Source organism: Armigeres subalbatus, unplaced genomic scaffold (assembly GCF_024139115.2).
Source record: "Armigeres subalbatus isolate Guangzhou_Male unplaced genomic scaffold, GZ_Asu_2 Contig1343, whole genome shotgun sequence".
NCBI classification, from domain to species: domain Eukaryota; kingdom Metazoa; phylum Arthropoda; class Insecta; order Diptera; family Culicidae; genus Armigeres; species Armigeres subalbatus.
In genome coordinates, this window is record NW_026942114.1 from 291,366 (window position 1) to 317,159 (window position 25,794).

At 39.6% G+C, this 25,794-nt stretch overlaps 1 protein-coding gene across 1 annotated transcript; it reads right to left on the bottom strand.

Annotated features, from left to right (window-relative positions):
• LOC134202673 (uncharacterized) lies at positions 1–24,738 on the bottom strand. Its single transcript, XM_062677695.1, has 2 exons — positions 22,032–24,738; positions 1–125 (listed from the first exon to the last, which is right to left on the bottom strand). Exons 1-2 carry the CDS (start codon positions 24,736–24,738, stop codon positions 1–3), a joined length of 2,832 nt encoding a protein of 943 aa, XP_062533679.1.
• Between the last annotated feature and the right edge of the window lie 1,056 nt (positions 24,739–25,794).

Sequence of the window (25,794 nt, forward strand, 5' to 3'; positions counted from 1 at the left end):
TTACTGACTGCCGAGTTGGGTTGGTGTTGAATTGGGGTTGTTGTTGCAAGATGTTGTATTAGCGGAGATCCATTCCAAATAGGCCGACACGTGCAGCAGTAATGTTAAGTACGGTCGAGGTGAATCTGGGTTAAGACAACGTGAAATAAGCAAGAAAAGAGTCGGTTGCAAACGGAGGTGATCATGATTTTCGGTGTTGAGCAGAATGGTAAAGTTGAAGAAGCTTCAGTTTGAGATTTACTGACCAACAAGCTAATATAATGTTTGGATTTTGACTTTAATCTCCACTTAGAATTCAGATTTCGAACAGATGTGTGTCTATATCAACAACAATAGTTCCGGAATGATAATTAATTTTGGAATATCGGGTAAATGGAGTACTAGCGTGCAATCAAGAGTAGATGGAAAACCTGATCCATTGAAAAAGGGACCCAAAAGTTATGGATTATTTGAGAAAATTTCAGGGCACTGGTTCTTTTCGTTAACAACTGCCTTTGAATCTCATTACTAGCTAGATGAAAGTGATTTGCCAGATTGTTATGTGGATCGGATCGGATCCCCTCGTCATCTACAGGTCTGAAAAAAACAGGCTGAGAGGGAGAAACAAAATTATAAAATGTGACGATATAATTAGAATCATTTGTTTGAGAAACTGTATATCCATTTTACACAATTCCGAGAAAACAAGAAAAAACTGTTTTTGAACAAATTGGCACCGAATCTTGCGATTTCGTCGATGTAGATCAATAGTTTTTGGCAAAACTCAACTTCCAGTGCAAAAACTGTAAGCAGTACTCTATAATTGTTCTTTAAAGTGCGTGGACATATGTAGTTGTTCAAACAAACGAAAAAAAATCATACATTCCTGAACACAATTTTTTTCTTCGTATAAATAAATAAATTTTATCCGCATTATTATTGTCCAACAAAGCAAATTTGTCCAACGCGTTTCGTTCGTCCATCAACGAAGAGCTTGACGTTCTGGCCGAAAACTGGTCTGATGCATCGCTGAACCAGCGGCTGCGTCGAGGACGATCTTGGAGAAATCGGAAGGCGTTAACGGGATGTGCTCTAAAGCTTTGAAAAATCGAGTAGGGTAACACCACGGGGCCCTCCTTAGCCGTGCGGTAAGACGCGCGGCTACAAAGCAAGACCATGCTGAGGGTGGCTGGATTCGATTCCCGGTGCCGGTCTAGGCAATTTTCGGATTGGAAATTGTCTCGACTTCCCTGGGCCTAAAAGTATCATCGTGTTAGCCTCATGATATACGAATGCAAAAATGGTAACCTGGCTCAGAAACCTCGCAGTTAATAACTGTGGTAATGCTTAATGAACACTAAGCTGCGAGGCGGCTCTGTCCCAGTGTGGGGATGTAATGCCAATAAGAAGAAGAAGAAGAACGCCACGGAGTTTGACCTTGTACCAACAATCAATATGAACCTGGCGGTTTTTTGTGGTGCGTGTTTTGTAAGACGTGAACGGTCTTCGGTACCCATAAATGCTATTGTAAGTCATTACGTACACGGAAGAAAAAAGTATCCAGCGTTGAGTATTCTTAAATTTACTTTTGAATATTTTTTCCGCTTTTCTATCATTCACCCTTTCTTCTGTTGTCAAAAACAAAAAAGGGAAACAATTCAACGAAGTCAATTCAGTACGGGAAGCCAACCTTGAGTTTATTGTTTGAAGTCAAAAATGAGTGAATTAAACCTTCAGTTGAATGAATAAAACTTAAGCCCGGTACCCCTTTTACTCAATTTTGGCTTTCCGTTAGGCTGACCATATGTACCGTATTTAACGGGACAGTCCCGTTTTTCAGACCTTTTTGTGATGTCCCGTCGTAATCTGAAAAATCCTCAATTTGTCCCGTTTTTTCATTGATTCTACATTGATCATACATAGAAAGTTTTTTTTCGTCTTTATTAGAGAGATATACAGCTCTCGGCTGGCTCATCTTTTAACAAAAAAAGTGGACAAAACTACAAAACTCTTAAAAAAAAATGTTAGATGTTATGTTATTAGTGTTACTATTAAAAGAATGCTATCTGTGCCGTTTTGTATTTTTCATAGATCGATTTTTCTTAAGGTTTTTAACAGTTAATGACAGCAGGTGCTTTTCCGGGAGATTTTTAACACAATCAATGATTTTTTTCTGCTTATTCCGGAGGCATTAAAATTTAGCCAATGTCATCAGTGGATTTAACGGAATTAGTAACTTGGTTAACAGGTATTTCCTTAAAATCAGGTCACGCCTCAACGTCAGTAAAATGAAGCGCTGGGACAGACATTCTTATTTTTGAATTTAGTTTATTTTACATTATTCTGTTTTGAATCTTCGTTGTTCAATCATTTGATTTTTTTCGAATCATTCAAAGTCTTTCTGAATAATTCTGATTAAATCATCCGCTGTGAAAAACGACGGCATGAAGAAAATAATTTATAATAAATCAACTGAACAAAATCGAGTTTAAGGCAGTTTCAAACCAAGGGAAAATTTGGTCGGCTTAAAGGCTAGATCTAAGGTCCCCACGTGCTTCAAGGCTAGTTCACACATCAGGAACTTGTCTGCAAATTTCGCTCCCATATGTGTGGACGATATTTATGGGATTCCGTTATGAAAAATTAGAAATTCGGCCCGATTTAAAATACAATCCGGCGGAAATCTCCGAGAGTCCGAGCTATAAACCAGGCTATAAATTGGCCAGGATTTTTTTTCCTTTCTGAGACGAAATTGCATGAGTCCCGCTTTTTTGGGAGCACATGGGAACAAAATCAATTGACAAGATTCCCGAAGTGTGAGGCTACGTTTGGACATATTTTGATATTGGTCAATAACAATACCATAATGCATGTCTAAGAGTAGATTAAAATAAAATTTCAAAATTCCTCATTTTTTTATATTGAAAGATGCGTAATTTTTTATTCCTTCGTGTTATTGTCTGCTTCCCATTGAAGAGTGAAATATTTGTAGTTAAGTATTTTTCCACAACTAACTTAATACAATAGAAAGTTAGGGTGATGAATGTTTCACTCTAAAATATTTCTAATTTCTTATAAGGAAAATGAAAATTAGGCTCAAACATTTTGAAATTTCCACAACTCATGAATTTTATCCCAAGGTTTTTGACATGACCCGTTTGCAAGCGCGTTTGTCCCGTTTTTTCACCGAAATGATCTGGTCAGCCTACTTTCCGTACGCATCTCAACATCTTCAATACACCACGTTATTCGTTGATATCAACATTTGAACCATTTGTTTGAAAACTGCATATGTGACATTTTTGGCCAAAATGAGAATTTTATGTATTCTAAATCCTCGTCCAAAAATACGTATGGAAATAACCCAGATTGACCATTTCGGCCAAATGAAACTTTCGGCCAAATGATCCTTCCCGCAAAATGACTCTTTCGGCCAAATTACCATTTCGGCCAAACGACCCTTTCGGCCAAATAACTCTTTCGGCCAAATGACCCCTGCGGCCAAATGACCCGTCCGGCCAAATTACTCTTTTGACCAAATTACCCTTTCTGTCAAATGACCCTCATGGCCAAATGACTCTTTCGGCCAAATGACCTTTTCGGCCAAACGACCCTTTAGGCCAAATAACTCTTTCGGCCAAATGACCCTTTCGGCCAAATGATCTTTTCTGCCAAATGACCCCTGCGGCCAAATGACCCTTCCGGCCAAATTACCCTTTCGGCCAAATTACCCTTTCGGCCAAATGACTCTTTCGGCCAAATTACCTTTTCGGCCAAATGACCCTTTCGTCCAAATGACCTTTTCTGCCAAATGACCCTTCCGACCAAATGATCCTTTCAGCCAAATGACTCTTTCGGCCAAATGACCCTTTCGGCTGAATGACCCTTTCGGCCAAATGATCCTTCCGGCAAAATGACTCTTTCGGCCAAATTACCCTTTCGGCCAAACGACCCTTTCGGCCAAATAACCCTTTCGGCCAAATGAACTTTTCTGCCAAATGACCCCTGTGGCCAAATTACTCTTTCGGCCAAATTACCCTTTCGGTCAAATGACCCTCTCGGCCAAATGACTCTTTCGGCCAAATGACCCTTTCGGCTAAATGACCTTCTTGGCCAAATTACCCTCTCGGCCGAGGGACCCTTTCGGCCAAATGACTCTTTCGGCCAAATGACCCTTTCATCCAAATGACCTTTTCTGACAAATGACCCTTCCGATCAATTGATCCTTTCAGCCAAATGAGTCTTTCAGCCAAATGATCCTTCCGGCAAAATGACTCTTTCGGCCAAATTACCCTTTCGGCCAAACGACCCTTTCGGCCAAATAACTCTTTCAGCCAAATGACCCTTTCGGTCAAATGACCTTTTCTGCCAAATGACCCCTGCGGCCAAATGACCCGTCCGGCCAAATTACTCTTTCGACCAAATTACTCTTTCGGCCAAATGACTCTTTCGGCCAAATGACCCTTTCAGCTGAATGACCCTCTCGGCCGAATTACCCTTTCGGCCAAACGACTCTTTCGGCCAAACGACCCTTTCGGCCAAATAACTCTTTCGGCCAAATGACCCTTTCGGCCAAACGACCCTTTCGGCCAAATAACTCTTTCGGCCAAATGACCTTTTCTGCCAAATGACCCCTGCGGCCAAATGACCCTTCCGACCAAATTACTATTTCGGCCAAATTACCCTTTCGGTCAAATGACCCTCTCGGCCAAATGACTCTTTCGGCCAAATGACCTTTTCGGCCAAATGACCCTTTCGTCCGAAGGACCTTTTCTACACTTTTTCCTAACGAAACGAAACGGAACGAAATTTAAAACGTCTATGTTGATTCGAAACGAATCGAAACGAAATATAAATTTACTTTCGAGACTTCGGAATGATACCAAATCGAGATTCATATAATTCGAAATTTTACGAAACGAAACGAAATTTTTTTTTCGCGGAAATTTTATTGAATTGATTTTACATTATGAGCGCAATTCTGATTCCATTTTATTAAAGTAAAATAACTGCTTCGCGACCAATAGAGTTATAGTAACAGAAAAAGCAGTCTATGATAAATTGCCGCGTTCCCGTTGGCTATAAGGTTATTCTCCCGCATTAATGCCGCTTTCAAAGGAATTAATCTTGAAGTGTGTGCTCCCGAATCCGATCAATTTTATATCAGTTCAGTTTCATATCACTAAGTATATAAAAATATAGAAACTGTGGGATTTTTTTTTTGTGCTCGGATTCAAATTCTGTTAAAAACCTTATTTCACTTAGAATTAAGTAATTATGCTGAAGCATACTTCATATTGTCTTATCAGCTTGATTTTATGGTATTGAGCTAACTCAAAACCAGGAAATGAATGCATAGATTTTATTTTTTATCTAGTGCGATACTCATTTACATCTGCCAGGCGTATACGCAGATATTGTTAATAGCATACATTTGCTCACTAGAAGAATCCTCTGCACCTCTCTAAAATGCACAAAGATATGTATTTCAAAAATGTAGTCGCAAAGTTTTTACGGCAGAAGTTTGCCAGGTATGAAGAAATAGTTTTTCTTTTCTCATACAAACAGTTGTACCAAAAGGCTCGGAGGCCTAAGCGGAAGTGAAGAAATCGGCCTTTGATAAGAAAGAGGCGCTCTAAAAAGACTTCACAAGGGCCCTAGGAATCCGCGCCACGGGTTTGCCGTGGAAGACGTTTTATAGAAGATAACTAAATACGTATTTGTCGACTCAGAATGGGATTATGTAGTAAGCGTTAATAGAAAAATTTGTATAACATTAAGTTTTGAAAACAGCTTTATGATTTAGTTCAGCGGCGCAGCCAAAAAAATTTTATAGTACACGACCGTACGAGGCAGTATGGTTTAAGTTTGAATTTGTTTCGAAATTCCGCTGAATTCCGTTAAATTTCGTTAAAAGCTAGTTTTTTCTAGCGAAATTTTTATATTTTTAATATTACGAAACGAAACGAAATCAAGAAATCGGATTTCGCCATGCTCAAATTCCGCGAAATTCCGTGGAATTTCGTTTGGACCCACCTGAAACGAAATTTTTCGAAATACCGCATATGCTTACTTTATTGCCAAATGACCCTTCCGACCAAATGATCCTTTCAGCCAAATGACTCTTTCGGCCAAACGACCCTTTCGGCTGAATGGTCCTTTCGACCGAATTACCCTTTCGGCCAAACGACCCTTTCGGCCAAACGACACTATCGGCCAAACAACCCTTCCGCCATACAACTCATTCGGCCAAATGACCCTTTCAGCCAAATGACCTTTTCTGCCAAATGACCCTTCCGACCAAATGATCCTTTCGGCCAAATGACTCTTTTCGGCCAAATGACCCTTCCTGCCAAACGACCCTTTCGGCCAAACGACCCTTTCAGCCAAACGACTCTTTCGGCCAAACGAACCTTTCGGCCAAATGACCTTTTCTGCCGAATGACCCCTGCGGCCAAATTACGGAAATTTCCTGACAGATTAAACCGAAATGGCTGCCAGGTGGAAGCAACACTTCGATACTTGGTTAAATAGTGGAAGTGACGGTGCATCGGTGAACCGAATAAATATCAGCGACGATGGACAAGCTGTGGAGTCACCTATACTAGATGAGGTTAAAAAAGCTATTAAAGAGCTGAAAAACAAAGTCTGCGGGGAAGGACCAGTTCTCGGCAGAACTTTTCAAACATGGCAGTGAGCAGCTTTATGAAGTTCTACACTATATTATTTCGAAAATATGGGAAGATGAGAAAATGTCTGCCTGGTTGGACGGCCTCATTTACCCTCTCTTTAAGAAATGGCACAGACCTCATTAATTTGACGTACAAAATTATGTCCAGTATACTGTTCAACAGATTGAGACCGCTTGAAGAGTCCTTCGTCGGCAAATACCGAGCGGGTTTTCGTGAGGGCCAATCAACGACGGATCAGATGCTTACCCTGAGACAAATCCTTAATAAGATCTGGGAGTACAACTTGCAGACACATCATCTGTTTATTGATTTCAAGGTGGCGTACGATTCAGTGAAACGGAACGAATTATGGCAAATTATGCTCGAACATGGTTTTCCGGCGAAACTGATACGGCTAATTCGTATAACGTTGCGTCGCTGGTGACTGCGACAGATGTAGAAACGCCAGATAGTGACTCAGAGACGGTTGAATGGTAGAGGGAAAATAATCGATTTGGGCGAATCGTGGCTCAGGGGATAACAACTCTGCTCTTCCATTGCCTGTTGCCGAGGTCGTTTTCGATCCTTAGAGTTGAGTTTTCGAGAAGGATAGATTCCAGCTCTGAGCGCATAGATCTCATCTCTTATAAGTGTTCAAATAAAAAAAAATCGTGTCCAAAAAATATTGATACAAAAAAAAAACATTTTTATATAGAGGAAGTGAATGAAAGACATTTTTTTGTAATCCTTCAAAAGCTTATCAATGTTAAGTTTGTTGTCTTATTTTAGGATCCGAAAGCAAAATTTCCCCTCGTTTTTAGTTCTTTATGATGTTGTGAAATCTAACGGGCTTTGAAACGAAAATCTAAATTGATGCTCTTTTCTAAACCAAAACATCGGAATTAGTTCCTTAAATAGTAGCCGTAATTTGTAATTTGTCGTCTAATTCGATTCCACAAAAAAAAACTCCCAGAAATCAAAATGCAGTACAAAACGCCGCCGAAACACTAAGATAAGTGAAAGAAAATAGTTTAATGATGTGGCGCAAAGTTGCACCAACTGGCTGTCTAGGCTCATGACTAGCTTGTGCATCTCCCCCCCAGTGCAGCAGATCAACTTCCCAGCTTCGAATTGGTGGAATGTGGCACAGATCACCGTCGTCTAGTTGGATCCGGTCGATATCGTGAAGCTTGTCCGCTCTGCCAGCTGCAACGAGAAAGACAGTCACAGAGCCACAGTTAGATAGTCAACCGTCCCCAGTTCAGTGAATGGAAAGTGGCTTCATCTCGCATTGACGGAAAGTTGGTGACATTTTCTGGATTTGTATGGTGTAAGTATTCGAACCTTATCGGATCCGGCTGCTGGCAGGCAGGTTTGCGATGCCAACGCTGCCGGTGGGGAAAAATTAAACAGATTCATTTCGGTTCGATAACCGAACAACTTTCGATTCAACTCGACCGTTGAATGCTGCTGACTGGCTGGTATCGCTGCCGCAACGTGAATACCAGAAAGCCTTGTCCGTTTTAGGACTTTGTTGGTTGCTCACGAAATCAGCGCACAATCTATTCTACAGCAATAAATCTCCGCGTGCTCCCGATTGCTCAACCTTCAGTTCTTGTTACCAGTAGAATTTGAACAAGTAGAAAAAAAAATTGCACCGTCACGAATTCAGAGAGGGTGAGTCGAGTGCACGTACTCATGAACCACCGACCGCACCGTGGAGTCCGCCTCCACCGAACCGACGCGGCGACAACAACGTTTCCAGCAACGCACGTGACCATTAGATTCAATTTGCTCGCAATACAGTCGCGCAACCGTTCGTCACCATCACAGTCTACAGAAATCGGCCAGCAAGATTGCCACAGCAGCATAACTAGCCTAAGGTCAGCAGATTTGATTGCAGCTAATAAAATTTGCACCCGTTCGCCCAATCGCTACTTCGGTCATCACCGATGTCGGCGTCGCATGATGGGGCGAGAACCTAAGTTTGTTGGACAAAATCTGGAACTAATCAGTGAGATACTCGCTCGATTTGCCATATGAACTTCTATTAATTTGGTTGGCATTACAAACTCCAGTAAAATATTGTGTGGTTTGATTAATCCATGCTACCGTTTGTGCATGATCAGCAAAATTCGGACCACCATGAGGTGATGAAAACGCCATCTTTTCGAAAACTGGATAACATAAAGCCCAAAGAGAACCCGATTCAGCCCCAGTATGCACCGTGGTTGTGAGCCAAATGCGATGATCTGTGATATCGGTCGGGTGGCCACACACGACCTCCGGAAAGTGCGCCGCCAATCGAAATAGAATAAAAAAAATATGCTCTGTATAATGCAATCCGAGCTCTACAGCAGCAGAAGCCCATTCATGTTGAAATCATAACGCGGGACAGAGTCACCATCACCATCATCATCATCATCGTGAACATCATCAATCGCTCACCTCCCTTCACCACTGTCTACACCAGCACTTCAACTATGTTTTAGGAAGGTACGCCATTTGTGACGTGATTCCGATTGCTCGACGGCGATGGTCACGCTCCCGATGGATGAGAAGCGGAGCAGCGACTAGTGCCGATGGTGGTTGGAAGTTTATTTGTTACAAATATCGGTAGCTGGCTGCGGCTTATCTGCAGTGAGTGAGTAGCTTTTTGCGAGTTTTGGTTTTGGGGAAAAATGTTCAAAGCTTGATGGTCAGACACCGCCGAGCTGATACGCGGATGGGCAGGTGATGTTTGATTCAATAAACAATGCGGAGCACGAAATTGGAAAAGTTTTCACTTCGAAACTTGCACAAATCTGCACTGGATGGGATTTTCTTTTTTTATCTCTCTTTACTGCCGATGATTGGGATTGGATGACCGAATTGGCTTCAAAATGTTGGAAAACGAATTCGCGGAGTGTAATTTTGAGCGCGGTTGTAAAGTGCGTTTTTTTAGAAGTTAGTAAATTGTCAAAATTCTCGGCAAACTTGACTTGAAAGCTAAACTCCTTGTGGTAGTACAAAAATTTGGAACGATAGTTGGAATGCATAAGCTACATTTACATAAGCTACAGAACTCGCAACAAGATTTTCGCAGCACATCTTTCATATTTGTCTGAGTACGGCATATAGAAACAGATTCTGTACACCGTGTGTACGTCAAGGCGCTGTACTGAGCTTTTCGAAGCTATTCGAATGAATTTCCCCTGGAAATTCGAATGAATTTCCCCTGGATATTCGAATGAATTTCCCCTGGATATTCGAATGAATTTCCCCTGGATATTCGAATGAATTTCCCCTGGATATTCGAATGAATTTCCCCTGGATATTCGAATGAATTTCCCCTGGATATTCGAATGAATTTCCCCTGGATATTCGAATGAATTTTTCTGGAAATTCGAATGAATTTCCTCTGGACATTCGAATAAATTTCCTCTGGAAGTTCGAATGAATTTCCCTGGATATTCGAATGAATTTCCTGAAATTCGAATGAATTTCTGAAATTCAGATGAATTTCCTGGAAATTCGAATGAATTTCCTGAAATTCGAATGAATTTCCCCTGAAATTGAATGAATTTCCCTGGAAATTGAAATGAATTTCCCTGAATTCGAAATGAATTTCCTGAAATTCGAAATGAATTTCCTGAAATTCGAATGAATTTCCTGAATTGAAATGAATTTCCTGAATTGAATGAATTTCCTGAATTGAATGAATTTCTGAATTGAATGAATTTCCCTGAATTCGAATGAATTTCCTGAATTGGAAATGAATTTCCCCTGAAATTGAATGAATTTCCCTGAAATTGAATGAATTTCCTGAAATTGGAAATGAATTTCCTGAAATTGAATGAATTTCCTGAATTGAATGAATTTCCTGAAATTGAAGAATGAATGAATTTCCCTGAAATTGAATGAATTTCCTGAAATTGAATGAATTTCCTGAAATTCGAATGAATTTCCTGAAATTGGAAATGAATTTCCCTGAATTGGAATGAATTTCCTGAAATTGAATGAATTTCTGAAATTGAGATGAATTTCCTGAAATTGAATGAATTTCCTGAATTCGAATGAATTTCCCTGAAATTGAATGAATTTCCCTGAAATTGAATGAATTTCCCTGAAATTGGAATGAATTTCCCTGAATTGAATGAATTTCTGAAATTGAATGAATTTCTGAATTGGAATGAATTTCTGAATTGAATGAATTTCCTGAATTGGAATGAATTTCCCTGAAATTGAAATGAATTTCCTGGAAATTGAATGAATTTCCTGGAATTCGAATGAATTTCCCTGAAATTGAGATGAATTTCCTGAAATTGGAAATGAATTTCCCTGAAATTGGAATGAATTTCCCTGAATTCGAATGAATTTCCTGAATTGAAATGAATTTCCTGAAATTGAATGAATTTCCCTGAATTGAATGAATTTCCTCTGAAATTGAATGAATTTCTGAAATTGAATGAATTTCTGAAATTGGAATGAATTTCCCTGAATTCGAATGAATTTCCTCTGAAATTGGAATGAATTTCTGAATTGAATGAATTTCCTGAAATTGGAAATGAATTTCCTCTGAAATTGGAATGAATTTCCTCTGAATTCGAATGAATTTCCCTGAAATTGAATGAATTTCCTCTGAAATTGGAATGAATTTCCTCTGAATTGGAAATGAATTTCCTCTGAATTGAATGAATTTCTGAATTGAATGAATTTCCTCTGAATTGAATGAATTTCCTCTGAAATTGGAATGAATTTCCTCTGGAATTGGAATGAATTTCCTCTGAATTCAGATGAATTTCCTCTGAATTCGAAATGAATTTCCTCTGAATTCGAATGAATTTCCTCTGAATTGGAATGAATTTCCTCTGAAATTGAATGAATTTCCTCTGAAATCGAATGAATTTCCTCTGGAAATTCGAATGAATTTCCTCTGAATTCGAATGAATTTCCTCTGAATTGGAATGAATTTCTCTGGAAATTGGAATGAATTTCCTCTGAATTCGAATGAATTTCCTCTGAAATTGAATGAATTTCCTCTGAAATTGGAATGAATTTCCTCTGAAATTGAATGAATTTCCTCTGAAATTGAATGAATTTCCTCTGAAATTCGAATGAATTTCCTCTGGAAATCGAATGAATTTCCTCTGAAATTGAATGAATTTCCTCTGAAATTCGAATGAATTTCCTCTGGAAATTGAATGAATTTCCTCTGAAATTCGAATGAATTTCCTCTGAAATTGGAATGAATTTCCTCTGAAATTTGAATGAATTTCCTCTGAATTGAATGAATTTCCTCTGAATTGGAATGAATTTCTCTGAATTGAATGAATTTCCTCTGGAATTCGAATGAATTTCCTCTGGAAATTGAAATGAATTTCCTCTGAAATTCGAATGAATTTCCTCTGAAATTGAATGAATTTCCTCTGAAATTGAATGAATTTCCTCTGGAAATTGAATGAATTTCCTCTGAAATTGAAATGAATTTCCTCTGAAATTGGAATGAATTTCCTCTGGAAATTGAATGAATTTCCTCTGGAAATTGAGATGAATTTCCTCTGGAAATTGAATGAATTTCCTCTGGAAATTCGAATGAATTTCCTCTGAATTGGAATGAATTTCCTCTGAATTGGAAATGAATTTCCTCTGAATTCGAATGAATTTCCTCTGAAATTGAATGAATTTCTCTGGAAATCGAATGAATTTCCTCTGGAAATCGAATGAATTTCTCTGGAAATTGAAATGAATTTCCTCTGGAAATTCGAATGAATTTCCTCTGAAATTGAATGAATTTCCTGAAATTGGAATGAATTTCCTCTGAAATTGAATGAATTTCCTCTGGAATTGAATGAATTTCCTCTGAAATTGAATGAATTTCTCTGGAATTGAATCTCTGGAAATTGAATGAATTTCCTCTGGAAATTCGAATGAATTTCCTCTGGAAAATTCGAAATGAATTTTCCTCTGAAATTGAATAATTTCCTCTGGAAATTCGAATGAATTTCCTCTGGAAATTCGAATGAATTTCCTCTGGAAATTGAATGAATTTCCTCTGGAAATTGAATGAATTTCCTCTGAAATCGAATGAATGAATTTCCTCTGAAATTCGAATGAATTTCCTCTGGAAATTGAATGAATTTCCTCTGAAATTGAATGAATTTCCTCTGGAAATTGAATGAATTTCCTCTGAAATTGAATGAATTTCCTCTGGAAATTGAATGAATTTCCTCTGGAAATTCGAATGAATTTCCTCTGGAAATTGAATGAATTTCCTCTGGAAATTCGAATGAATTTCCTCTGGAAATTGAATGAATTTCCTCTGGAAATTCGAATGAATTTCCTCTGGAATTGAATGAATTTCCTCTGGAATTCGAATGAATTTCCTCTGAAATCGAATGAATTTCTCTGAATTGAATGAATTTCCTCTGAAATTGAATGAATTTCCTCTGGAAATTCGAATGAATTTCCTCTGGAAATTGAATGAATTTCCTCTGAAATTGGAATGAATTTCCTCTGGAAATTGAATGAATTTCCTCTGGAAATTGAATGAATTTCCTCTGAATTGAATGAATTTCCTCTGAATTGAATGAATTTCCTCTGAATTGAATGAATTTCCTCTGAAATTGAATGAATTTCCTCTGAAATTGAAATGAATTTCTCTGGAAATTCGAATGAATTTCCTCTGGAAATTGAATGAATTTCCTCTGAATTGAATGAATTTCCTCTGAAATTCGAATGAATTTCCTCTGAAATTGAATGAATTTCCTCTGAATTCGAATGAATTTCCTCTGGAATTGAATGAATTTCCTCTGGAATTCGAATGAATTTCCTCTGGAAATTGAATGAATTTCCTCTGGAATTGAATGAATTTCCTCTGGAAATTCGAATGAATTTCCTCTGAAATTGAATGAATTTCCTCTGAATTGAATGAATTTCCTCTGGAAATTCGAATGAATTTCCTCTGGAAATTCGAATGAATTTCCTCTGGAAATTGAATGAATTTCCTCTGGAAATTGAATGAATTTCTCTGGAAATTCGAATGAATTTCCTCTGAAATTGAATGAATTTCCTCTGGAAATTGAATGAATTTCCTCTGAAATTGAATGAATTTCCTCTGGAAATTGAATGAATTTCCTCTGGAAATTCGAATGAATTTCCTCTGAAATTCGAATGAATTTCCTCTGAATTCGAATGAATTTCCTCTGAAATTCGAATGAATTTCTCTGAAATTGAATGAATTTCCTCTGGAAATTGAATGAATTTCCTCTGAAATTGAGATGAATTTCCTCTGGAAATTGAATGAATTTCTGGAAATTGAATGAATTTCTCTGGAAATTGAATGAATTTCCTCTGGAAATTGAATGAATTTCTCTGGAAATTCGAATGAATTTCCTCTGAAATTGGAATGAATTTCCTCTGGAAATTCGAATGAATTTCCTCTGGAAATTGAATGAATTTCCTCTGAAATTGGAATGAATTTCCTCTGGAAATTGAATGAATTTCCTCTGAAATTCGAATGAATTTCCTCTGAAATTGAATGAATTTCCTCTGGAAATTGAATGAATTTCTCTGAAATTGAATGAATTTCCTCTGGAAATTGAATGAATTTCCTCTGGAAATTCGAATGAATTTCCTCTGGAAATTCGAATGAATTTCCTCTGGAAAATTCCTCTGAATGAATTTCCTCTGGAAATTCGAATGAATTTCCTCTGAAATTCGAATGAATTTCCTCTGAATTGAATGAATTTCCTCTGGAAATTCGAATGAATTTCCTCTGAAATTGAATGAATTTCCTCTGAAATTGAATGAATTTCCTCTGGAAATTGAATGAATTTCCTCTGAAATTGAATGAATTTCCTCTGAATTCGAATGAATTTCCTCTGAAATTGAATGAATTTCCTCTGAATTGGAATGAATTTCCTCTGAAATTGAATGAATTTCCTCTGAAATTGAATGAATTTCTCTGAAATTCGAATGAATTTCCTCTGGAAATTGAATGAATTTCTCTGAAATTGGAATGAATTTCCTCTGAAATTGAATGAATTTCCTCTGAAATTGAATGAATTTCTCTGAAATTGAATGAATTTCCTCTGAATTGAGATGAATTTCCTCTGAATTGAATGAATTTCCTCTGAATTCGAATGAATTTCCTCTGGAAATTGAATGAATTTCCTCTGAAATTGGAATGAATTTCCTCTGAATTGAATGAATTTCCTCTGAAATTGAATGAATTTCCTCTGAAATTGAATGAATTTCCTCTGGAAATTGAATGAATTTCCTCTGAAATTGGAATGAATTTCTCTGAATTGAATGAATTTCCTCTGAATTGGAATGAATTTCCTCTGAATTGAATGAATTTCCTCTGAAATTGAATGAATTTCCTCTGAAATTGAATGAATTTCCTCTGAATTGGAATGAATTTCCTCTGAATTGGAATGAATTTCCTCTGAATTGGAATGAATTTCTCTGAATTGAATGAATTTCCTCTGAATTGAATGAATTTCCTCTGAAATTGAATGAATTTCCTCTGAAATTCGAATGAATTTCCTCTGAAATTGAATGAATTTCCTCTGGAATTCGAATGAATTTCCTCTGAAATTGGAATGAATTTCCTCTGAATTCGAATGAATTTCCTCTGAAATTGGAATGAATTTCCTCTGAAATTGAATGAATTTCCTCTGAATTGGAATGAATTTCCTCTGAAATCGAATGAATTTCCTCTGAAATCGAATGAATTTCCTCTGGAAATTGAATGAATTTCCTCTGAAATTGAATGAATTTCCTCTGAAATTGAATGAATTTCCTCTGAAATTGAATGAATTTCCTCTGAAATTGAATGAATTTCCTCTGGAAATTGAATGAATTTCCTCTGAAATTCGAATGAATTTCCTCTGGAAATTTGAATGAATTTCCTCTGGAAATTGAATGAATTTCCTCTGAAATTCGAATGAATTTCCTCTGGAAGTTCGAATGAATTTCCTCTGGAAATTCGAATGAATTTCCTCTGGAAATTCGAATGAATTTCCTCTTGGAAATTCGAATGAATTTCCTCTGAATTCGAATGAATTTCCTCTGGAAATTCGAATGAATTTCCTCTGGAAATTGAATGAATTTCTCTGAAATTGGAATGAATTTCCTCTGGAAATTGAATGAATTTCCTCTGAAATTGGAATGAATTTCCTCTGAATTCGAATGAATTTCCTCTGGAAATTGAATGAATTTCCTCTGAAATTGAATGAATTTCCTCTGGAAATTCGAATGAATTTCCTCTGGAAATTCGAATGAATTTCCTCTGGAAATTCGAATGAATTTCCTCTGGAAATTCGAATGAATTTCCTCTGGAAACTCAAATGAATTTCCTCTGGAAATTCGAATGATTTTCCTCTGGAAATTGCTGCGTTTTAATTCCATATCCTGCAACTCCAAATTGATCAACTGATACTTTATTCTCGGATTCTTTGAATCCAGTTTTCTATTATTTCAATTCGTGTCTGATAACTTTTTGATGTCAGTGCTCTCAAAAACATAAGGTGGAATAAGAGACTCTGAAAAGCGAATTCAAATCATTGTATTAAATTAGGATGTTCAAAAACAATTACAAAGCACTCGGATTGCAACGTCTCCGCAAATCATCATACTTGGCCCCCGATTATAATATTTGCCCTGTTCAAAACTGAAGAGTTATTAAACGAATTATCGTCTGTGAGCTATATAATTCCCTCGTCGGTCTAGGAACAAAATCTTCTAATGTATTTATCTAGAGTAAGTGCTCTTAATTAAACCTTTTACGCTACAAGAACCGACGAGTAAACATCTTTTTCAAACAAGCTCAAGATCTAGAGAAAATCCAATTACTTCCCTAACATTCAAAAGCGTTACGCCACATTGCATAAGTATATTGCTGATAAGCGCAGGATGTGGGCAATATGTTTACACAAGCAGAAAGTTTTTTTTGTTTTTTGAGCTATGTACTTACTAACTCCTGAAGTCCAGCCCTTCCATGCTAGCCCACGAAAGACTACCGGCCTAGATATGTAGTACTTTGCCAAATGTTCAAAGAGCAGTGAAGGAAACCAGAAGTGCTACAACAAGGGAAACGTTTCATTACTCAGCTCAGTCAGCAAGAAACACTCTCAGAAAAGCTTTGAATCAAGTCCGGAAAGAAAAACTTTTACCCCCTCGCGCTCGTCCTCGATAAAATGCATTAGAAGGGAAAATATGGCTTTCAATTAAACTTTCAGAAGACCACAGCCGGTCCGGCAATGGAGTGCGGTGGTGAGTGGTTGACTTATGGATTCAATTTCTGGAACGCTCTGTCTCTCTTTCAATGCCCCCACGCCGAGCCAGGCACCGAACCCGATCAATCGAATTGCTGATGATGCCAACTGGTGTAATGTCCATCCACTAGGCCGGAGGAGGAGCCAGGCCGAGAGAGTGACGGGGATAAATTGTTACAACGATCCAAACCGAGCGAACTGATCTGGGTCAGAGTGAGAGCTCGGATTGGATTGCACATGGAGGCGTTGCTCGTTGCTGCCCTCAGAGATCAACACGCTGCTGGCGGAGGCGATGGCGGTGACGGCAACAGCGTCTTGATGCAGGTCAGAAACAAGCTCGTTCATTGCGAAACAGGCAGGAACGGGTCGATTCGTTTGGTTGGAACGATTTTCTGAAAGTGGATTTCGCGCGCACTGCACTATTGCCGTCGACGACAGTTTTTTCGATACGGGTCCAGGGAAGTATCGGTCGACTGAGTGGTTATTATTGGAGCTTTTCGTTTTCGTAAGCCGGATTTGATTGCGAAGGAGTCTAGCGTAGGCTCAATTGCTGCGACAGTCAGTCGCTTTAACCAGATCTCAATCTAATAGGGGCAAAGTGAAAGTATATCCCGCTTGTTTAACTGACGCATGAGTGACCTCACATTTGTGCCCGCTGCGCATTCAATTTGAAGTGTTTCAATTCGAACAAGTTCCATTACGTAAACTGTTCTCAGCATAGGAGTTTTTAGCTTGTTGCCCCACTTGTTACTTATTACAGAAAACTTTTGGAACTTAATTATGTTTACGTGTTCGAAATGTGACTAAAAAGTTACAACCCAAAGCAGTTAATAAGAGCCATAACAACAAATGCAAGTGCCTCGGCATACCAGCGCAACAATTCCACAAAACCACAAAGCTCCTAAACACCTCTCTTCTAAAGAAATGACTCAAACGTGCTGCACACTGACTGTGGCTCGCTCGCCGGGGCCATAGAAAGCAATGGACCAGCCGCGCCGCGCCGGACCGGTCCGGGGGGAGGGGGGCACAGAAAGCGGCATCGTTTTAACGACCCATGTGGGACATTTAATCCACTTCTTAACGAGCACCGCCAAACACAGAAACCTGGCATTGCACTGGCTGCTAAACTGCTATGCTGTTTATGCCGCTGGGAAGGACTGCGCTGGACAAACTTTGGCTGAGTGCAACATACCAAATCATACCTCACTTGAAGACGTCGACGGCCACGACGACCGGAGACGTCGCTGGTACTGGGATTCGAACGTGCAGGCAAGTACAAATACCCCCTTTCTCCAAATAGCACCGCATTCCGTGTGAGAAATGGATAGGTACGTGCACTCGGCAATTGAAGGTGCGGTGAGTGAACTGGCCGCACAAAATACCTTCAGTTGGGTGCGCTCCTGGCAGTCAGTGGAGAGTAGTTTTTATTTTCAGTTTGACACCCGGCCGACAATTTCACTTACTCTTGTCTTTTTGTCACTTTTTGGAGAGAGTAGAGGGGAGATTTTATGTTTTGATGATCTCCGGCAGTGTGGAATAGGCGCAGGCTGGACTAGAGCTTTCGGTTTGCATAGTTTTTAATGACATTTGTTGAACCCAAAGACTTGTTAAAGTGTCAATTAATTTCCCTTAATGTCGAAGTAGTTAGAGTGCATCTGATAACATTATTAGTGAATAATGTATCTTTATATGCCTCATTTTGTGAAGTGGAAATTGAAAGGCATAGAAACTAACAGTAATATTAGCAATTAAAGTATTTTGAGTAAATGTTATAGAAAATCTTCGGCACATACGTTCAAAGAAATAAAAAAGTATTGATTAGGAATTTTTTTTATTAACTAAACCGAACTCGCTGAGGACAGTTTGAAAATTTGCAAAAAAAAAAAAACAAGTTATAAAAAAATACTCCAAATATAAGCACATGATGCAAAACATTTGAAATGTAAATTTCTTGTAAAACTAAACAACTGCTTGAAAAATAAAATCAAATTTAATAAAAACATAAAAAAAACATTATGCATATGCAAATATAATTATTTTAGATCACGTCGCTAGATTTTCAGAAATGATTCCTGGGAGATGTTTATGTTCTAGTTCAGAAAATCGATAGCTCAACGGAACTTCTAAATAAATGTCTAGCCAACTTTTGGAGGGAGAAAAACTTAGAATAACAACGCTCAGATAAATCTAAAGGTGCTTTGAAGAAAATCTTAATTCCAATCAATTCTTTCTCCCTTGTAGTATATAAACCGTCCCTTGTAGTATATAAACATGCACGTTATTTTTTTAAAACGATGACAAATTAATTCTTCTTCTTAATTAGAACGATAATGTAAGGGTTGAATAATAAGGTAGCAAATTATCTAAAAATACTGTTGGTTCTCTTTGTCCACAATGACAAACACGTAGGACTAGAGGTGTGCGCCGGTCAGATATTCATCGGCGGTGGCGTTTGTCAGAATTTTGGCGTCACGCTGAAAGCCTTTTTAGCCGGTGGCGTGAATCAGCGTGGCAATTTTTTCAAAAGCTCCTTTAAAAAAAATGCATTTTTTCGGGATACTTTCAAGGCTTTATTTTCAAAGAAAGAATCTTTTGAATTTGGCATAAATCTTATGAACTTCTCTATAAAATTCTATGAGTTTTTCCTGAATTTGGAATTCCTAAATAAAATTGTTGGAAATTTCAACAAAAAGTTCGTCGCAATTTACATGAGAAGCTTCAGAATTTCCACGAGAAACTGTTTTTAACTTCTACAGGAAAATCTTCGGAAATTCGCGGAAAGTTCCTGTTGAGTTTCTGTTGACCATTCTTCGAAATTTACACAGACAATTCTTCATAATTGTGTAGGAGCGCGCGGCAGGTAGAATGTGTGTTTTAATATTGGCTTTCTCGGTCTAGCATAATTAAGACGGTTAGTTTGGCATTGCCAACGATAAAACAATAAATTCTTAAGAAGACTCTAAGAAGTTTTTAAGGGAAAATTCTCTGGAATATTCACGACGAATTCTCCGGAGCGTTAAAGGAAAACTTCTTTAGAATTGTGTGCGAGGGATTGTTCAAAATGTAAATTTCAATTAAAAAAATCTTTGGATTTCAACGGAAAATAGTTTGCATTTTTTTTTTAATTCTGCAGGAAATTCATTTATTTATAATGCATTTAACTGCAATTCGATAGTTTTGCAGTTATCGGACAGCTGAATTTCAAAACGATTCAAAGTCGATGATAGCTGCATTGCACTGCACAATCAGGTGCACTTCTATTGCATCTGACGTCGTCTGACAATTATTTGACGTCTGGAATGCGTCGCAGTTATCAAACGGCCTGTGCTAACTGAAACGAAAACATGTTGCAGTTATCAAACGACTAGTGTATTGTCCATGAGAAAATTTTTATTTTTTTGGGTATCCAGCTGGAGCTACCTGGTAGCTTAAATTGTCAAAACTGGACCCGAACATAAGTTTTGCTTCTACTAGGACCAATACTTAGAAGGACTAGTCTATGTTGACCACTTGAACACTATTTGTTTCAGTATTGTGATAGCTAGCAGAATCTCAAAATTTCTGTTTTTGTATAGTGTTGGATCTTTCAAAAATGGACTGTATAGGTGGTTCATGGATGGTGTGGAAGCAGATCTGTGGATAGGGATTGTTGCTCGCGTCCCGCAGTGACGGAGCCGGGTGGGAGCAGGAGTGCTAGATGACTCCTTCCCTGGATGGCCCTCAGGCTGTGAAGTCCCTGTGACTTCACCTCGATGGTGGATGACTGGACCAGTCTCGCTCGACTGGCAGCACCTCAATAACACTCAAAACACTAAGCACTTTACGGAAGGGAAGTGCTCATCCTAGAGCAGCACGGTACTATGTGGGCGGACTTCAGGACTTCGAAACGAAACCACGGATAGAATTCACTTTACACTTGTTTTATTTGCATTTTCTCTTTCACTAATTACACTTCATTAGACCGTTTGCCGGGTCTTATAATACTTAAACTCACTTGCCTTTTGTCAGGCTAAACTTCAAACTTATAATTATACTTCACTATCACTACTTATCACTACCAAATTCAAATTCATACTAATACTTCACTTGCCTTTCGCCAGGCTTCAATTAATTATACTATCACTACTTATCACTACCTTTAGCTAGGTCAAATTCAAATTCATACTTCACTTGCCTTTTGCCTGGCTTCATTTCATAATAATACTGACAATTGCGCGACGAGCGCGCATATTTATATCCCTTTGACGCGCATTCCAGAAACATCACGCAGCACGTGGAGTATTCCAGGCATACCGCGTACGTTATCGATGATGACAATGATGATTGATGATGACGATTGCCCTTGCGCGCCACTGCACGGTGACACATCTCTCGCTTTCAGTGGTACTCACCGCGGCGTCGCGTCGATGATATGCTGACACTCACTCTCTCGCGTCGTCGGCGACGGGTGCTGCTTCGCTAGGTGGATAGACGTCGTGTCGGTGCTGCTGTTGTTGTTTATGTTCCCATCGTCGTTCTAAGCGTCGATCGCATCCAACGATGATTTGAAGGCGCGTGCTGTTAGTGGTTAAGAATTTCATCTTTCAGTCCGCCATGCGGACTGAACATTCTCCCCCCGCAAGAGTGGTAGCCGCAACGTTTGGTTCAGACGATGAGAGGTTGTCAAGTATTGGTAGTAGTGCTAACTTGTAAATGGATCGCTTGTATACTGCCGACTTGGTTTTCACATCCACAACTCTAACTAAACCATCCGCTCCTGGATATACCTTGTCTACGTGGCCTAGTCTCCAGTTTTGAGGTGGAATATTATCTTCCTTCAACATGACAACTAAACCAGGTCTTACACTTATTTGCTTTTGAGTCCATTGACCGCTAACATGAAGTTCCGTTAAATATTCTCTGGACTATCTGCTCCAAGAATACTCTCGCAAATGGCTGAGAATTCTATAGATCTCGCTACGGACTGCGGCAATCAAGTTTCGAGTAACATCGATTTATATCAGGTTGGATGTGCTGGCCTTTTGTTTTTTGGGGAGCTGAGAGTGTTGAATTTGTTTTGCAACTCGTTGCAAATCGATGTAGAGAAAGAGATTCAAATTTCTAAGTCGACGATTTTTGTCACCTGTCTTCACTTTTACCAACTCATTCAAAAGCAGTCTTGATTCTCTAGGTTCAGGAACGGTTAGATAGGATGAAAGAACTCGTTTTTCTATTTTCTCTCGAGAGTTGTACAGGAAATGCAATGTGTAAGTTACACTTCGCTGCGTTTTCCGGAAAGATTCAAACTTATAAAATATTGGAAACTCGTCAACTCTCGTTACTGTGTAAACAGATACAGTTGGCTTCAACTCTGGTATCTCGTTGTCACCCGGAAGGTCGACAACATCGACTTCATAAACTGTACTACGTAGAGCACTGGGTCTATTCCACCACATGTCCTTCTTAACCAACTCAGTGACAGTTTGCTCTCGAGAAACTGTAATAGGGTTATCTGACGATGGGCGAAGATTGGCATGATGAAGAAGATACCATTTCTTTAGATCGGGTGGATCTTTGGATGCCTTGACCTCTCTCGATTCATAATTTTCAATTAACGCTTCGTATTGAGTTTTCAGATCAAGGTTTCGTACTAATTTGGCTCTTAGAAGATACAAACGACGCAATGTCATATGACGTGAATCTGACAATTGCGCTATGCGGTCGTTCAATGGAAATTGAAACACGTAATGATCGGTTTCGTCACGACGATGAGTTGCAAAAAATCGGTCCTCACGCACTTTCTCCTTGGTTGTTGGCACTAGCTCCGTGTTCACACTCTCAATTTCCCAAAACAACGCTGAGGGGTAGTGGACGGGCTCTGCACAAGCAGTCAATGATCTCAAAACTAAACCTGAACTCTGACTCTGAAGATAGTTACCTCCTACTAGCCAGCCTAATTGGGAATCATGAAGTCCGGGAAGATCATCCGATAGCTTCATGTAGCCTGGTTTAATAATGTCATAGAAATGATCCATTCCAATAAGCATATCAATCTGATTTGCTTTATGGAAGCTTGAGTCCGCAAGTTGAATACCAAGAGGGATATTCCAAGACTCAATGTCAATTGTGAAGGAAGGGAGAAGACCGGTGATTTTAGGTGACACAAGGCAGGACAGGGATATCTTAAAGTCATTGCATCTGGATCGGATTTGGACCTTACAAATTTGCTTGATTGTAGATTTAGCACTACCAATACCTGTTATGGGAACACTCACCTCTCTTGTTGGAATGCCTATTGCGTTGGCCAATGTTTGCGTGATGAAACTGACCTGAGAACCACTATCCAGCAGGGCTCTGCATTGATGAGGCTTCGAATGCTGATTTAAAACGTCGACTACAGCGGTGAGCAGGAACACTTGACTCGTTTGTCGCACTGGAACTGATGAATGAACTGCATTCGTAAAAGCGCCGCTAGTCGAGGGCTTGCACAATGGAACTGGAACTTCTGCTTCTGCTGGAACAACTGGACCAGGTTGCTGCGTTGCTTCTTTCGCTTCGTTGCTAATCTTCGTTGGCTGTATTGACTCTTCCATGTGCAGCAAAGAGTGGTGTCTTCGATGGCACTTGATACAGGACTTCTTCGATGAACAATCTTTGACCCGATGCCCTCGCCGGAGACAGTTGTAGCAGATACGCTTCTCCTTTACGATGGCGATTCTTTGGCTGACTGATAAGTCGTTGAATGCCGGGCACTTGAACGTGTAATGGCTCTCGGTACAATAGCTACAATGTTGTAATGCCGAGGGTGACGATAGAGCGGTATTGATCTTCACTGGGAGATGCTTTGATGGGTGTGTCTTGATTTGCTGTCGTCGCTTGTACTGGCTGTCATTAGCTGTTTGACATCTTTCCAGGACAGAAACACGCTCCTTCAAGAAATGTATGGTGTCTGCATATTCAGGTAACTCTCCTTTCTTGACGGTTGATTCCCATAGCTTCTTGGTTTCATCGTCCAAGGCTTGAGCAATCAGAAATACCACTATGTACTCTGATATCTCGGCGAAGTCCTGACCCAGAAATTTGAGGTTCTCCACGTGACCATCGAAAGTTTCCACCAATGCTCGCAGTTCACTGTAGGATTCATTGGTGAGTCTTCTCACGCTTAGCATGCTTGCTAGGTGCCTGTCGATCATCCGTCGTTTGTCGGAAAAACGTTCGTCGAGTAATTGCCAAGCACGCACATAATTGCCATCTGTGATTGTTTTGGCGTCAATCAGACCGGCGGCGTCGCCAACTAAAGCTTTTTCCAGATGATAGAGCTTTATACGGTCGGGCTCATTACTCCTGTCTACCACGTCTCTGAACATAACTTTGAATTTTTCCCAATGCTCATACTTCCCGTCGAATGTCGGTATGGCACGTGGTAGGGATGGTTGGAGGATCAGCGGTTGCTGGATTCCGACAGGCTGTGGCTCAAGAGCTGGTGGTGTATCGATTTTCTCTAACCAGCTCTCAAGCAGCATGGATACTTCTTCGTACAGCTCAACGAATCCGAAATAGATATCGTCTTGCTCCTCACGTTCGACAGGAAGAACCTGGGCGACGATTTCCTGATGAAGTTTGGTAAACTCTGCGTTGGAATTCTCGACACTTCGTTGATACACTTTCACTTGAGCGGTAGTAAGCTCAGCGTTGTCCTCGTTTGCCTTTTCCAGGATGGTTTGAATCCGAATCACATTACGCTTCGTCAATCCACGATTGTAGACCAACAGCTCAAAGTCCTGGTCAGCAGCACTATCACTTTTAGTTGCCTCAGGATTTTTCTTCACTGGTGTTCTTTTGGGAGGCATTTTGAAATATTTATCAATCACTATCACTTGAGTTCGATAGATTGTTTACTTTGGTTAATGTTCGATTTTCAACTTAGGTTCACTTGTTTCACTTTGTTTCAATTCACACGATTCACTTCTCCGGGTTCCGCTTCTCTGTCCGTGTCCGCTGGCCACAACTCGATGTATTCGTTCGTCGGTTGACGAATCACTCAATCGGATCGGTAATGCTCGCTCGCATTCCGCACACTACTGGATACCGGACAGTACTGGACTGATGACCGGTTTACTATAGATTTACTTCCACCAAGTATCTGGATTTTATGCTACCGAGACAGGAACAACAGCAATAGTCCGAATGTAACGGGATTGCTGACTGCTACCGGGAATAGCAGTGGAATGGAAATCGTCTCAAACGGCTGATTGTTAACACACTTAGTTGCGGGTGCAACTCTCAAAACGACAGCAACCGTCTGGGCGAGACGGGGTTGCTGACTGCTATCGGTAATAGCAGTGGGAACGGATTGTCTTAATCAGTCGATTGACGACCCTCTGCTGCGGATGCAGCTCTCGGAGCATTAAATCCTCATCCGGTTCGAAGGACCAAAAAAATGTTGGATCTTTCAAAAGTGGACTGTATAGGTGATTCATGGATGGTGTGGAAGCAGATCTGTGGATAGGGATTGTTGCTCGCGTCCCGCAGTGACGGAGCCGGGTGGGAGCAGGAGTGCTAGATGACTCCTTCCCTGGATGGCCCTCAGGCTGTGAAGTCCCTGTGACTTCACCTCGATGGTGGTGGACTGGACCAGTCTCGCTCGACTGGCAGCACCTCAATAACACTCAAAACACTAAACACTTTACGGAAGGGAAGTGCTCATCCTAGAGCACCACGGTGCTATATGGGCGGACTTCCACGGAAACCACGGATAGAATTCACTTTACACTTGTTTTATTGGCATTTTCTCTTTTACTAATTACACTTCATTAGTCCGTTTGCCGGGTCTTATAATACTTAAACTCACTTGCGTTTTGTCAGGCTAAACTTCAAACTTATAATTATACTTCACTATCACTACT